At 36.6% G+C, this 14980-nt stretch overlaps 1 protein-coding gene across 3 annotated transcripts in view; it reads right to left on the bottom strand.

The window, feature by feature from the left end:
• RBPMS (RNA binding protein, mRNA processing factor) overlaps nt 1-14980 on the bottom strand; it is a 113065-nt gene that overhangs the window by 53717 nt on the left and 44368 nt on the right. For 2 of the 3 annotated variants that reach the window (XM_026712694.2, XM_087926297.1), the window contains exons 2-4: nt 10772-10849; nt 6541-6579; nt 1545-1607 (exon numbers count right to left, since the gene is read on the bottom strand). In XM_026712694.2, coding sequence (XP_026568479.1) covers nt 1545-1607; nt 6541-6579; nt 10772-10849 — 180 coding nt within the window. The remainder of the gene's footprint in view (nt 1-1544; nt 1608-6540; nt 6580-10771; nt 10850-14980) is intronic. The other variant, XM_026712695.2, reaches the window with a different exon arrangement.

The following is a 14980-nucleotide window of genomic DNA, read 5'->3' as shown; positions in this document are numbered from 1 at the left end:
GCATGGTCTTGTGTTTCTTCAGAGTCATCGAGGCTGCCCGATGCTCCAAAAGTGGATTGGGTGTCCTGAGTAGGCAGCCTCTGCGCGTCAGAACAGATAGAACATGGTAAAACAGCTTGGCTCCAGGTTGTCAAAGGAGTGAGACAGAATTGTCACTCCTGCCACTTATTCAACCTATATGAAGAATTATATATTGAGAAAATTTGGTTTGAAAGAAAATGAGTGTGGTTTCAAAATTGGAAGAAGAAAATAATTTGGTTTATGTTAACAATGGTACTTTGATAGCTGAGAATACAAATAATCTGGAAGCTCTACTAAAGTCAGTCAATGACAATCAATGGAATTACAATGAAATACAAAGAGGATCAAACTAATAACAGTGAGTACAGCAACCAGCAACATTGAAGACAATGAAGTTGTGGATAGCTTTCTATGTAGGATCAACTACATAGACAAGGAATCATCAATCAAGAAATATATTCCAGATTAGCACTTAGTAGGCTGGTAATCACCTTCAAAGCTGACACCAGCCAGAGCATAGAAAAACTCAAGGAAACACTGCAGGAGATGTGGAGAGACCTGGCTCACAAAATTGCCAAGAGTTGGACTCAACTGAATGGATGATATCATCATCATCATCTTCATCATCATGCTGGTAATGAAGGCCTTGGAAAAGATATTCAGATGTTATGATATGTCTATATTTACAGATACAAAAATTGTGCAAGCAATGGTAGGGAAGTTAAAATGGGATATGATTTTAAAAAAGGATAGAAAGAACATTGAGATTTTTGAACTGTGGTGTTGGGAAAGACTCCCAAGACAACTATGAAAACCCAAGTAAACAAACAAATGAAACAATGCTTGAGTGACCAAGCTAAAATTATCATATTTTGACATTTTATGTAAAACATAGCTCCCTTGAGAAATAAATTTAAATAAACAAACAAGCCATAATTCTGGGAGAGAAAGAAAAAAACAGAAGAGCAGGATAACCAATCTCCAAGGGAGATGGAAATAGGAATATAAATAAATAAAATAATAAATTAAAAAAAAACAGACAAGAGCTGGATGAACTTGATTGGGGACAGATCATCTTGGATAAATTCTATCTACATGTCACTAAGAGTTGACAACTTGGTGACCCATAATCAATCATCACTCTATTTGGCAGCTCAAAATCATTTGATTTATTCCATGGACACTTGGCAGAAGAAGTAGATATAGCATAGAGATATAAATCAATCCTCTATATGCAGCACATTATATAATTATCTCCCCTTTGATTTTATTTCTATTCTGCTAAAGCTGACAATTTCTACATGCAAGAGCATTTTTATAAGTATTCAAAACAACAATCCCATTTGAAATTTCAATTCAAATTCCTACTTGAATTGCAGTACATGACTCTGTAGAGACAATAGAGCTCCATTTTAATATAGTCCAGTGCCACTTCCCTGTATGTATTTTACATCCCTGTACTTAAGTATTTAACCATACTTAGAAAGCAATCCAGTCAACTGAGATTAATACTATGTACTTACATTCAAGGCATTCTTAGCAGCTTCTGCTTCTGAGCGACTATCAAAGGTTACGAAACCCACAGGCTGAAAGAAGAGAAAAATTAGAATGTTTCTGGACTGTTCATAGTCAAAATTATCCTTTACTTCATATGCTACTTTTAATTCAAAAATGATGCAGAAAAATCTCATTTGAAATATTGATGATAGCCCAAATTAAACACGATTACATTGTTTTTAGTATCTTTAGTTTATGAGTTGGTATTGATTTTTCATTGTGTAGACTTTTGTTGATTAAACTTTGTTCTGTTCTAGGAATGTCCAAACATTTCATTTCTGATTTATTTATTTTTAATGTGAATTTTCACAAAATATCCCTTGTCATATGCCAGATGGGACTTTCCAAACATTTTGGAAGCATTTCAAATTTGAAATTCACTGTCTTGAACTTGTTACTCCTCTTGTTTCAAACTGAAGCTTCTCTCAAAATGCTCAAAGTATTTTGAATTTCGCATTTAAGATGACAGTTTTTTCAACATCTGATACTTGACATATTTAAAAATAAATATTTCGGACAATTCTATTCAATGTTGCATTCTACATATTAAGTAATTTTAAAAGACCGTGGTTAATTTTATTTATTTCACATTCTTGGAAACTTGAGATTATGCCTCCAAAATGAATATTAAAGATTGTGAGATTTCTCATCTGTGGAAAATCATTTCTCCAATATCAAAAGACTCAGACTATGAAAACAAATTAAAAGGAAGAAATGATTACTTAATTATTCCAAAATGCTTCATCTTCTACACTCTGCATTTACCAAGAATTAAAACAGGACTGTTGTTTAGACTAATTTATCTATAAAAACATTAAAACAAGGAAGTGTTTTATGAAATATTTGTACTAGAGCACTTAATTTAGCAGAAACTAGGGAACCAATCTTACTTCTGTTCTTGCCTTTATTAAACATTTTACTTTCAAGGTATGTAAACAGATTTAACCTAAGAGGTGAAAAACAATCAAAATGTTTAGGCTAGGTTTCTTATAAAGATTTTTAGACAAAAATCTGAAATTATACATTTTTAAATCTGCACCTATTGATATATTTTCCCATCTTTCATTATGACAGGATACTAGTGCACAGGCAAGATAATTTCAAATTATCTATTTCATTAACATTTAGATTAGTTACCAAATGAACAACCTTGAAGTTCTTTATCCTTTTTTAAAACTGCAGCAGCAGCAAATTCCTACACTGTATACATTCCACTGTCATCTGTCCCTTTCATGGAATCAAACTATAAGAAGAAAATCTGCAGTCATAGGTTTCCAATGACAGCTATTGCTAAAAGCCTGACAGTTTCACTTTTAAACCATAGAGGTTCTGACTGAACTCAATCCAAAAAGCAAGACACTTTATAGGAAAGTTTAAAGATAAACTGCAAGAAATGCAAATGAAAGTGACAAAGAGTCTTACCACTCACTACCTTAAAGAGCTAAAACAATAAACTGAGGAAGAGACAACATTAGGTAATTACAAGTACTGATTTTTTAAAGTTTTTGGTATAGACATCAGTTTTAAAAGCCTAATGTGAAATATAAATGGAACAAATGCTCCTCAAACAAGGAGAAAGTTACTTCAAAAAATTCAAACGAATTTGTCAAAATAGTTTGTCTTTAAGAAATGCATATTAGAAAAAGGAATATAAAATATTTTATCTGCAAAATATATTTCAGTTATAATTAAAAAGAGAAATGAATCGTTTTATATGTAAACCCCAATTAAAACCAGAACTGATGTTGACTGATAATTATTTATTTATTCATTTAATTTCTATAGCCACCTGTCCCAATCAATGACTCCGGGTGGCTTACAGTATAAAAACTATAAAAACAATTGGGCAATACGTAGGGTAAATATGTGTGGTTGGAAGCTATCTCCATGGGACCAAAGCTTTGATAATGGAAATTTATGCTCCAAATGAGGATAAAGTAATTTTTTACAAAAGAGTTATGAACAAACTAACCATGTGAAAATTGGTATTTAAGGAAAATTGGAATGGAGTGATTTTTGTAGGAGATCAGCAGGCTGAGCTGGCAGGCAGGGTTAAATGTGTTATGAGTTTGAAATCATTGCACAGTCATCAGAGATCTAAGTCTAACTCCCCATGAATTTCATTCACCCTTATTTAGCATCAATTTAACTTTGACTGTTAGATTCTTGTGTATAAGTAACAATAATAAACTCTTCAGGGCTTTGAACATAGGAAGTGTTACTGGTTCTTTGGGCTTCACATTTCTTCACACAAGGACAGTTCCTCTGAGAAAGATATTAAAATAGCACAAGATAAATTATCGAAACTTTTTTTGACATGATAAATAATCTAGAGCTTGTAAATGCATGAAGACACAAAAATCATGATGCAAAATAATACACTTATTATTCTGAAAAATATAGATCTTTCTCAAGAATTAATATGCTTTGAATATCCAAGAATTTCTCTATTAGTGTTTATAAGTGGACATACTGCCAAAGGTCTTTTCACACTTTAGCGTTTAAAAGGAAAATCAATTCTTTCAGATGGAAAGTAAACAAACATTGCAGCAGAAAGAAACAGTAAAAAAAAATGTAAAAAAATTGTTAAAGGCATTTTTATAGTAATTTTAATAAAGGTAGAGATTAATAATGGTTTGGGACACAAGTTACAGCTTTTATGAAGGGATATTTTATACAGCATGATAGTAAAGTGAAAAAAAGAGACAAGAAAATACAATTTTAGGTCAGATAAAAATTAAAGAATTAAAGAATCCCCCCAAAAGAAAATTATGTAACACCAAATTAAACTTTTATGACAACAGTGGTCTTTGTTTATAGTAGGGAAAATGAAAGTAAAAATAAATTATGCAAAACAAAAGAATTTTGAACTTGCCCAATAAGCTGGGGAAATTGTTGGCATATCAATTGAGGAACGTGAGAAAAAATATTAAAATTAAAACATAGAAATATTATATTAACAGAAGAAATGCCATCAATACTACTCTAATTAATATAAAGGAAAAGAAATCTCCCTAGGAAAGTTATGAACATTTAAAGAAACAAAAAATTCCAAAAATCACAGAAATATGGAAATAATTAACGAATGGATCTATTACAATAAGAAATGTTTATGAAGCTATAGAAAAGTCACAACAAGGAAAGCACCTGGACCAGGTGGTTTACCAGCTTGTTATCATATTTTTAAAACAAATGACTACAACTATTGCAAAAGGTAATGAACTTCATTTTACAGACTAGAAAGATACCAGAAAGTTTGATAGAGGCTAATATAGTATAAATACCTAGAGAAGATCAAGATTTGACTGGACCAAAAAATATTTCTCAATATCATTATTGAAGAATGATTGTAAGTTATTTATGATGATTTCAGCTGAGATAATGAAGGTGGTTTACAGAACTATAATTAGTTTGGATTTTCACCTAAAAGCTGTGGGACAATATTAAAAACATATGGGATATTTGGGAATACTTACAACAACATAATGACAGCATAAGAAGTGTTTTACAGGAAAGAAACAGTAGATAGAGAAAAATGGTTAACTTACCGAGAGCCCTTATAACAGAAACATGGAAAATATAAGATGAACTTAAAAGAGCAATTGACTGAAAGAGGGATTTAGTTTTTAGTGGTTTTCATATGCACAGTTAAGAGAAAGATTTAAGGTAGATAATAGGACATTTGGGATTGATAACAGATGACAGAATATGAAGTTTTAACTATGTACAAGTGGTGAACATGTAATTGCTAAAATGTAATTTAGCTGAAATTTTGAAATGGAGAAAGAACAAATGAAAGATTGCGATAAAATGGGCTAAGATCTTTGGACACGATACACTGATGGAACAGTGGGAAAATATGTGGTTAAAAGGGCTGAAATTTATATTGTTATAATCTAAAAGATGTTTTTTTATAAAATGATGTAACATTGGTATATGACTCCAGAAAAATTATCTAGAATGTATAAAGGTACTTTAAATACATGTTGGACAACAGGTATCATTTTTATTATTACTGGACTTGTAAAAAAGCCAGAAATTTCTGGGTTCAATACATGCAATGATACCACACATTTTAAAGACCAATATTCAACTAAAATCAGAACTTTTCTTGCTGGGATTAGTGGACATTCAGTTAGAAAGGATCCATGGAAGATTATTTTCATATATGATTACTGCTACAAGACTATTATATGTGCAAAAATAAAAAGACTCTGATATGCCCACAACCAAGGAATAAATGGTGACCATGACAGAACTAGTAGAGATGACAAAATTAACCTGTCTGATTAGAGAAAGATCAACAACTACATTTATCAATTATTGGAAAACTCTTATGGACTTTTTGCTGAAAAAAAGAGGAAAAAAGCTTGTGATTTATGGGTTTGTAGATTAGAAAGGGTAGCTTATAGAAAGAAGGAAATTATGATGTAACCTTAGAGACAGAGAGTGGAATACAGATGCATTTATAACTGCTGTCAAAAAGATGGAAAGTCATCTTTTCTTCCCCTACTTTTTCTTTTCTATTTGCATTTCTATTTTCTTATTTTGTTTCTTTTTTAATATGTTCGTATTTTTTAATCTTGTTAAAAATGTCTTCAATAAAATTATATTTTAAAAAAGTGAGACTTACATATATAACATTATCACAACAATCCTTCTGAATGTCAGTGATCACATTTTGAAGATGAACTGGGCTGGACACAATTTTAATTTTTCAAGTACATCTAACATACATCTCTAACACAGTGATTACTATAGTTAAAAGATAAGTACTGAATCAACTAAAAAGACTGCAATGACTCAGTTGTTCCAACCATTTTCAGTAACTTTTGTTAAAAAGAAAAAAAATAAAGATTACTGTGCCAAACTTTTATACCTACTTTATCATTTGTAATTTACCACATCTTAATAACCTCTTATGATGGTTATGATAAAGCATTTATTCAGTGTTAGCCTTACCTGCTTTGAGGTGAGTTTAATAAGAGAACCTTCATATCCCTGGAGAGAAAAATAAAAACTACATATGTACAAAATAATATACAAGATCTTTAGATCTGTACATTTAAATACTGAATATCAGCACATTGTCTCACAGTAATGCACAGCATTCTTTATCATTTGGCTTTCTTTTAAAAGGACAGCAATCATAATTCATAAAAAGATCTATTTCATATGGCCTTAAGGCAGATATTAGGATTAAAAACTGAGCTAAACTGTAAGTTATATACTTAAAAGTATTCATTATTATTGGAACTACAGACACTTCTCACTTACCAATTGCAACTGGGATTGGCAACTCTGTTACTAAGTGCACATGTGTAAAGTGAAAAATCACATGACTGTGCCAATATGATTGCACTTGATGAGTTTGGCAGTTCCAGCTATGGTCAATAAGTGAATAACTGTAGATTATTAAGCATGACATCACATGATGCAACTTTTGACTTCCTGCTGGCTTCCCCATTGGCTTTGTTTGTCAGAAGCTGCCTGTGAAGGTCACAAATGACAATCATGGGACTGCAGAGTGCTACAATCCTGATAAATGCACGACAGCTACCAAGTGTCCAAATCACCATCATGTGACTGAGGGGACCCTGCAAGAGTTGCATTTTGAAAACCTAAGTCTCCCTTTTCAGCACCATCATAACCTCGAACCATTGCTGAATGAGTGGTCAGTTAATGAAGATTATCTGTACTGTATTTTGAGTAAAGCATAGAGAAAAAATAATAATCCTACAGATCTATATATAAAAGCAAGGCCAAGTTTGTCCCAAAGGTACTTTTTTCAAAAGACAACTGGGCTTTCTAGGTGTTTTTTTTTTCCTTTGAAAACTTTTTACTTTTCATCCAAGAAGCTTCTCTATATTTTTTTGGATGAGAAGGAAACATTTTCAAAGAAAAAAACACCCAAGAAAATCCAGTTGTCTTTTGGAAAAAGCCTTTTTGGGACAACCATGACTTGGATGATTGAGAATCTCCAAAGACATGTTAGCTTTGGGGTAACACAAATAAGATATTATACCATAGGGGCATCCACTCCTCACAACTAAAAAGTGCCAAAATGACAAAATAGCAATAGCACTTAGACTTATATACCACTTTATAGTGTTTTACAGCCTCTCCAAGTGGTTTACAGAGTCAGCATATTGCCCCCAACAATCTGGGTCCTCATTTTACCAATTTCGGAAGGATGAAAGGCTGAGTCAACCTTGACCCTGGTGGGATTTAAACTGTCAAACTGTAGGCAGCTGACTGCAGAAGTAGATTGCAGTACTGCACTCTAACCACTGCGGCACAAATGTATGCCATGCTGTCATGAGCTCCACCATTTTGTACTTACATCATAATGCAATGCACAAGAATCTGCATGGCAAAATGCTTGTGTATTTAGGACTGTTCTATAATGCAAGGATTCTACTGCTCTGAAACCAGTGTTGCTACCCTGGATTCTCTTCACTCTGTGAGCTTGCCAATTAACTACTGATTCATATCCATTCCAGAAGAAATGCTGTATAGAGAGTGTTGCATTTTTTCTCCTAGTTCTAGGACAAAGGTTTGTAAACAACTTTGCCATATCTGATAGCTCCCTTGTGAAGTCAAGGCATTATTTCACCATTATTAGTTAAGATTAGTTAGGCAATTTTACTGCTATCCACTCGGAGTATACCTAAAGAGCCCCTCACCACCAACACCACATTCTGCAGACACTGAGGATAAAACAACTACAATGAGGCTGGGGGCACCAGCTGAACTATCTGCCAATTCTTCTGCATTTTGACAGCTATCTGGGTAGCCTTTCCCTTTCCCCTTTCCCTCTGGGTAGAAAGATTCTATGATAGAGTTCTTTGTTGAAGCAATCTAATATTTTCATTCCTAGCATGTAATTCACCAGTGCTTCAAATTGTCCCCAAGTGCAAAGGTATGTAGCAACGACCTTGAGAGACAGGGGGAAAACAGAGGCAGAAAAATGATCAAATAAGACACAGCTCTTAGTTCACGTAGCAGCTGCCCTCATGCGGGAAAACTGTTCCCTCTGGCATTATGCGAGGCTGGCAGCAAGCAGTGGCTAAGGGAAATAACAATGAAGACCAGGAAGCAGAGGAGAAGAAAGAGGAAAAAGAAATTTTTTTTTTTTGCCTCCATAGCCCATTAAAACGCTACGAAGCTAACCTGAACTATAAGAAGTCAGCTTTAACCACAAACTCTTTCTATCTGGAGATCTACGAGGCAATCTTTTGCCACAACCTTCTAGTGCAGAGGTCTCATTCTCGCGGCCCGTGAGCCAATCGCAGCCCGCAGGACGATATCCTGTGGCCCCCACCGTGATATGAAAGTAGAATATTAGTGTATAATATAAATATAAAGTATAATATAAAGTATAATACTATGCGGCCCAGCCTCACCCAGACTCTGCCTCCAGTGGCCCCCAGGTAAATTGTGTTTGAGACCCCTGTTCTAGTGCAAGGCTGAGTCATGAACTGGGGAGAGTGACAGTTGATGAAGGGTGTGGCAAAAACAGTTGGACTCAGCCTCCGGGCAGAAAGGCATGTGTCAACCCATCCATGGATTCTCCAATCGTCGTGCTGGAGAAAGGTACTGTCAGATTTGTAAAACTGATGTCAGCTTGTGAAGTAGACACCTGATGGTTCTACTTTATTGTAAGGTTACATTAACAGCCTCTTGCAAGTCTGATTCTTGCAAGCCTTAATAAAAAGTGTGTCTGCTAAAATGCCAATATTTATTATTAGATTTATCTCACCTTTATTATTTTATAAATAACTCAAGTCAGCAAACATACCTAATAGTTCCTCCTCCTATTTTCCCCACAATAACCCTGTGAGGTGTGTTGCACTGAGAATGACTGGCTGAAAGTTACCCAATCAGCTTTCGTGCCCAAGATAGAACTAGAATTTAGTATCCCAATGTCTAGGCCTATGCTGAGAATGGGTACTAGAATTAATAGCTGAGGTAACAAGGGCACCAGTGTTACTTGAAGAAGCTTCTTGGATGAGAAGCGAAATGTCTTCAAAGAAAAAACAGAAAGTCCAGTTGCCTGTTGAAAAAATACCTTTGGGACTAGAGCACCCATGTTTTTTTAAAAAAAGTTGGCAAAGCAATGCCACTTCTGAATCAGCCTTACAGAGAGAAACATTTGGGGGCTTCCCAGAAATAAAGATTGTTAGTCTCCATCTTTCCTGAGGCAAAATTATAAAAGGTGTGTTTAAATGATTCAGAAAATATCATGTGGAAGATACCTCAAATACTAAGAAACTGCTAATGGGATATGTATTAGGGATTTGCAAAGCATTCAACAGAGATGTTTGGCAATGTAGGTGAGCATAAGCAAAGCACTTCTCAGTGAAGTGTTAAAGAAGTCAAGTCTTCTGCAAGCTAAAAGTGTTGCAAATGACCTGGCTGTTTTAACATTTCAAACAGAGGTGTGCTTTGTTCTTTCTAACACATTTGGTGAAACACTTCTTTCAAACGCTTTGCACAGTCAAAATAATATGCATATAATCACGATGTCAAACAGAAAGGACACAAAAAAGAATTTTTCCTATGTCACCCAGCTCAAAGGGAGTGGGTGGGAAAATGTAATGAAGTGGATTAAAATATTTCATTACCGAGAAAGATGGATTTCATACATATATAGCCTAATATTATGCTTTCTATAAATGAAAATGAGATTTATCAACCCAGAACAAATAAAAAATATATGTTAGATTTGTACATTTCCATTGCTGGTATTAGAAAATTAAAAAAAACAGTAAAATATGCCTTGGAAGAATATATGGTAGCATCTAGAATATGTGGCATGTCATTTACAGATATCATGAACTCTACCTAATCTTTATCATCACCAGAGGCTCATGTATGTGTAACTTCATCACACCACTGTTAATGTTTATAGACATTTTTGGGGGGCGTGTTTGGCCAACTTTCAGTCTCTTTGAAAGTCCTCCTAGCCATGTTTTCAGTTGAAATAAGATATTACAATTAACTGTATTCCAAACTTTTAAAAATCCAGACACTAGAAATATTGCATTCTCTTCCAAGAGAACCTGTCAGACATTACTGTGGAAATATGCCATTTATAATAACAACACAAATCACAATGTTTCTATAAATAAGCACACCAAGGCTCTTAGTCTCAGTTTTGTCTTCCAAGATTGATAGTCAAAGAAAGTACCTTGAATGGTCTGAACAAGAGATAGAGCTCTCGGGGCTTGATATCCAGAGGAAGACCACTGACAAAGAGTGTCCGTACCTATTAAAAAAAAAAAGATTCACATCAAGAAAATAAAAGCAACTTTCAGCAAATTTAGTCCATCTGATCAACAGTAAGCTGTAAATTCTTCCAGTTTATTAAAGCTTCTCGTTCTGCAATTATACTTTCTTACTATATAAATGAATGCACACATCTCAATTTCTTTATGAAAATGACTTTCATATATTTAAGTTCCTTACTCCATAGACAAAATCCAACCAATAGGTTTGCAGTCACTGCTATCTCCAATTATTATGATTCTGTTACATACTCTTGTGTTTCCATAGCGTTTCACGTAAGTAAGCAGGCTGAAAAATTTAAACAGACTCCCCATCAATTGGGGACATGTTATGTATGTTAAGCTATCTTGGCTTATTCACAGGACAATTAAGCAGATTTGTTGAATTTATGATAGGCATATTGACTATATGTTCCCATATGTATTCATACTCATTCTTACATTCTTTTTCTAGATTATTTTGTGGAAAGGGAACTTCACGAGGACAGTGGTGTCACCCAAGCAGGAAAAGCCCAAAGGGAACATCAGGCCAGCCATAAAACAAACTTGCATAGGAAAAGAGATTTAATAAAAGGTATTGAAAGAAGCCCCCTAGGCAAAAGCCAAGTAATTAAGAAAGCTAGGGAAACAAGAAAAAGAAATCCCTTACAAACAACAGGTCATGCCAAATCAGCAAAACAAATAGGCACAAAATATATTGCAAAGGAGACAGACAGGAGATTGCCACAAAACAAATATAAGAAAACATTAGGACAAAACTGATAATCCAATCAAACCACCCCGCAGAGTTTACCCTCCGCCAGAAATGAAGACAACCCCTGACAGGATTTAAAACATTAAGAAATACAAACACAAGCACTCACACACAAAAGGAGGAAAAAAGTGTAAAAATCAGGGGTTTATTATACAAAGCTAGCTAGCCCCAGGAACGCAGACTTCTTGCTATCTCTCCCCTTCCTGAAAAATAAAAATCAGCTTTCAAGCAGTTGTCTGTATCCTTGCACTGGAGCTCTCCCAGCAGGAAAATGAATCCTCAGAAGAAAGGCATTTTAAGCAGCCTTTCAACAATTGGCGACCATGAAGGTTTTCCAGACAACCCTGCCACCGGACCGGGCCCGCGGATCCAAACCCAGACGGCATGGACCTTCTTTGTCCAGGGAAAACATCCACGGACCCAGCCCGGAAGGCGTAAGGGTAGTAAAGGGAGTCCTTGGGCTTTTCTGCTCAACAGCTGCTTGAAAGCAGGTGAGTACCGCTTCAAATTTATAATCTTACTAGGGAGGGGAGTGGAAGCGTGAGTGTACCAGGTGTGTGATTGTGGGTTTTCTCTGCGGAAACAGTGGGACCTCACCTCCTCTGTGATTGCCAGCCACACCCCAGCCAGCTGCTAGCTCCAAAACAAGCCATGACCGGCTGGATTTGGGAACGCAAGGGGTGATCACAGAGTGTGAGTCCTTCTGTAGGACGTAAGAAAAACCGAGTGGGATGAGAAAGGAAATGGTGTTGGGAAATAAATAGAAAGCAGAATAAATAGTCCCAGTGCATCCCGCAAGTAAAGCCCTATGCATTTAGAAGGGGCCCGTACCGGCTTCTGGCAAACAAAATTGGAAATAGTTTGCCTTACAAAGCAGAGCAGGTCCTTCCAGATCCCCACCTTTAAGGGAGATCTGAAAACTGACGGCGGAGTGTAGGAAGGGGCCCGTACCGGGCTGCTAGGTGGCAGACGGTCCTCCAAGATCCCCGTTTTTTAGGGGGGGTCTTAAAACTGATGGTGGAGTTTCCCTACAAGAAAGGGGCCCGTACTCCGTGTGTAGGGAAACCAAAGTCCTTTCCAGACCTTTTTTGTCTGAAAACTGACGGCGGTAGTCTGGCTAAACCAAAGTAATCCCCACATCAGGTAGGGAATATGGGAAGTTGTAGCTCGAGGGCAATGGAAAAGACCCCCTTGGATAAATTACTTGAGGCTTGGGACGAAAGGCAAGTGCCTGTCCTAACTGGAATGAATAAAAAGGAAGTGAAAAGAATTTGCAAAAAGTGGGCTTTATTGCGAGATGACACGGGTAGACAAATTTGGCCTGATAGCGGTACTTTAGATTATAAAACCCTGAAAGCACTTAGAACATGCATTAAGCCCAGCCAAATACCCTATTGGTACTGCTGGGCTGAAATTGTTAGGACCAAAGACCTAACCAAGAAAAAATAAGGAAAAGCCTGAAACCCATTTCAGGGAAGGGAATACTGAGGCACAGATTATGGCTCCCCTTTTAAGCAAGCCAGTGCCAGACAGAAATAGGGGACAACTAGAATATGTTTTTACCCACACCCCCTTCTCTGCCTCTGATCTAATCATCTGGAAAAAGGATACCCCAGCTTTCAGGGCTGATCCTCAAACAGTTATTAAAACCCTGAAATCTATCATAGACAGCCATAATCCATCCTGGGGTGACATGACTCAGCTGTTACAAGTCTTTCTAACGAAAGACGAACTATTAAAACTGTTTGAAAAAAAAACAACAACAGACCAAATAGCCAAACCACCAACTATCCCTGGTCAGGCAGCCCCAGCCCGCATCGCATGGCCAGTACATCACCCTGACTGGGACTATAATGATACCAATCAATGGGACGAATACACTAGAGCAAAAGATAATTTACTAGAAGCTCTAGAGGAAATAAGAAAAAAAAAAACCTTTAAACTAGTCTGAATTTCAAAAAAAAAAAAAAAAACACAAGGGGAAAAGGAAAACCCTGATGCCTTTTGGGTCCACCTGTCAGAAGCAGCTACTGCATATGCCCACCTAGACCTTAGCTGCCTGAACAACCAAAGGATTTTAGCTTCAGCTTTCGTGGATCAGTCCACCTTAGATATTAAAGAACATTTCCACCGCTTCATCTCTAACTGGCCAACCTTAGACATAGCAGAGTTGCGCAGGATTGCTAACTTTGTCTATGATCAAAGAGACAAGCTGAAAGAGGAAGAGAAAGATAGAAAGAGACGAATAGAAAGACTGGAAGACTTAAAAAAAAATGTTTGCTGTAATGAAGCATGATGCCAGACAAACGCCAGGTAAAACCCCCTATAATTCAAAGAAATGCTGGCATTGCGATAAAGCAGGATGGTCGCAAGGCAAATGTCAGCATTGTTATAGGTGCGGACAGGAAGGTCATTTCAGCAGGCAATGTAGGCAACACCCCTCCTGCAACTGGTATCACCCACCACCTAGGAACATGAGGCCAGCCAATAATCCAGTCCATTACACTGAGCAACAAAGTTTCAGTCACCAGGCACCACCCAGCGCTCCCTTTCCTCCAATAAATAATAACAATAGACATCAATGGGAGCAAAGAAGAGAACATGATTTACCCCTTTCTTGACTAGAGCATGACAATGAAAGCACTGAGTTCATGGCTACCTTTAATGGGCTGGCTATCCCTCTAGAAAATGGCCCAGAAGGGGAACCCATTGTCACCATTCTTATAGGAGGAAAGAAATACAATTGCTTAGTTGATACTGGAGCCACCTCCTCATTACTGAACCACCATATAAAGCTTCAGTGGCTGAAGGGGCTCAGGATAGCATAATGGGAGTGCGGGGGGGAAATAATCCATGTAAAATTTACCCACAACATACCAGTAGAACTAGGACCTTTCACAGTAGACCATGCATTTACTATTTGCCCCCAGTCCCCACTGTCTCTACTAGGAAGGGATCTCCTATGTAAAATGGGAGCTACCATAACATGTGGCAAACAGGGGCTGCAATTGGAAATCCCAGGAAAAGGCACACACAAGACAATCATGCTGATAACCAGCAACACAGGGCTTCATGAAGATTTAAAAAGCCTGCCACCTCCTTATGCGGCTGGGATACATCAGAAGTGGGACTACTTAAAGGAGACACACCTCTCCTGGCCACAAGTGCTCCCAATTGCCCTCTTTTATATCAGAACCAGACCAAGACAAGATATAAGTATTTCCCCCTTTGAGATCCTTTTTGGTCACCCCGCCCCCATACCCTACAAGGCCTAGATCCTTACTGCCTTTGCTTAGATAGGAGGGATAGGGTTCTCTCTTCTTATCTTACAGCCCTGCAAAAGAGACTACAGATCCTC

This window comes from Pseudonaja textilis, chromosome 2 (genome assembly GCF_049901715.1).
Source record: "Pseudonaja textilis isolate UNSWEBS1 chromosome 2, rPseTex1.2, whole genome shotgun sequence".
Classification (NCBI taxonomy): domain Eukaryota; kingdom Metazoa; phylum Chordata; class Lepidosauria; order Squamata; family Elapidae; genus Pseudonaja; species Pseudonaja textilis.
Note: the sequence above shows the minus strand (reverse complement) of the source record. Positions and strands in the feature narration are given on the sequence as shown.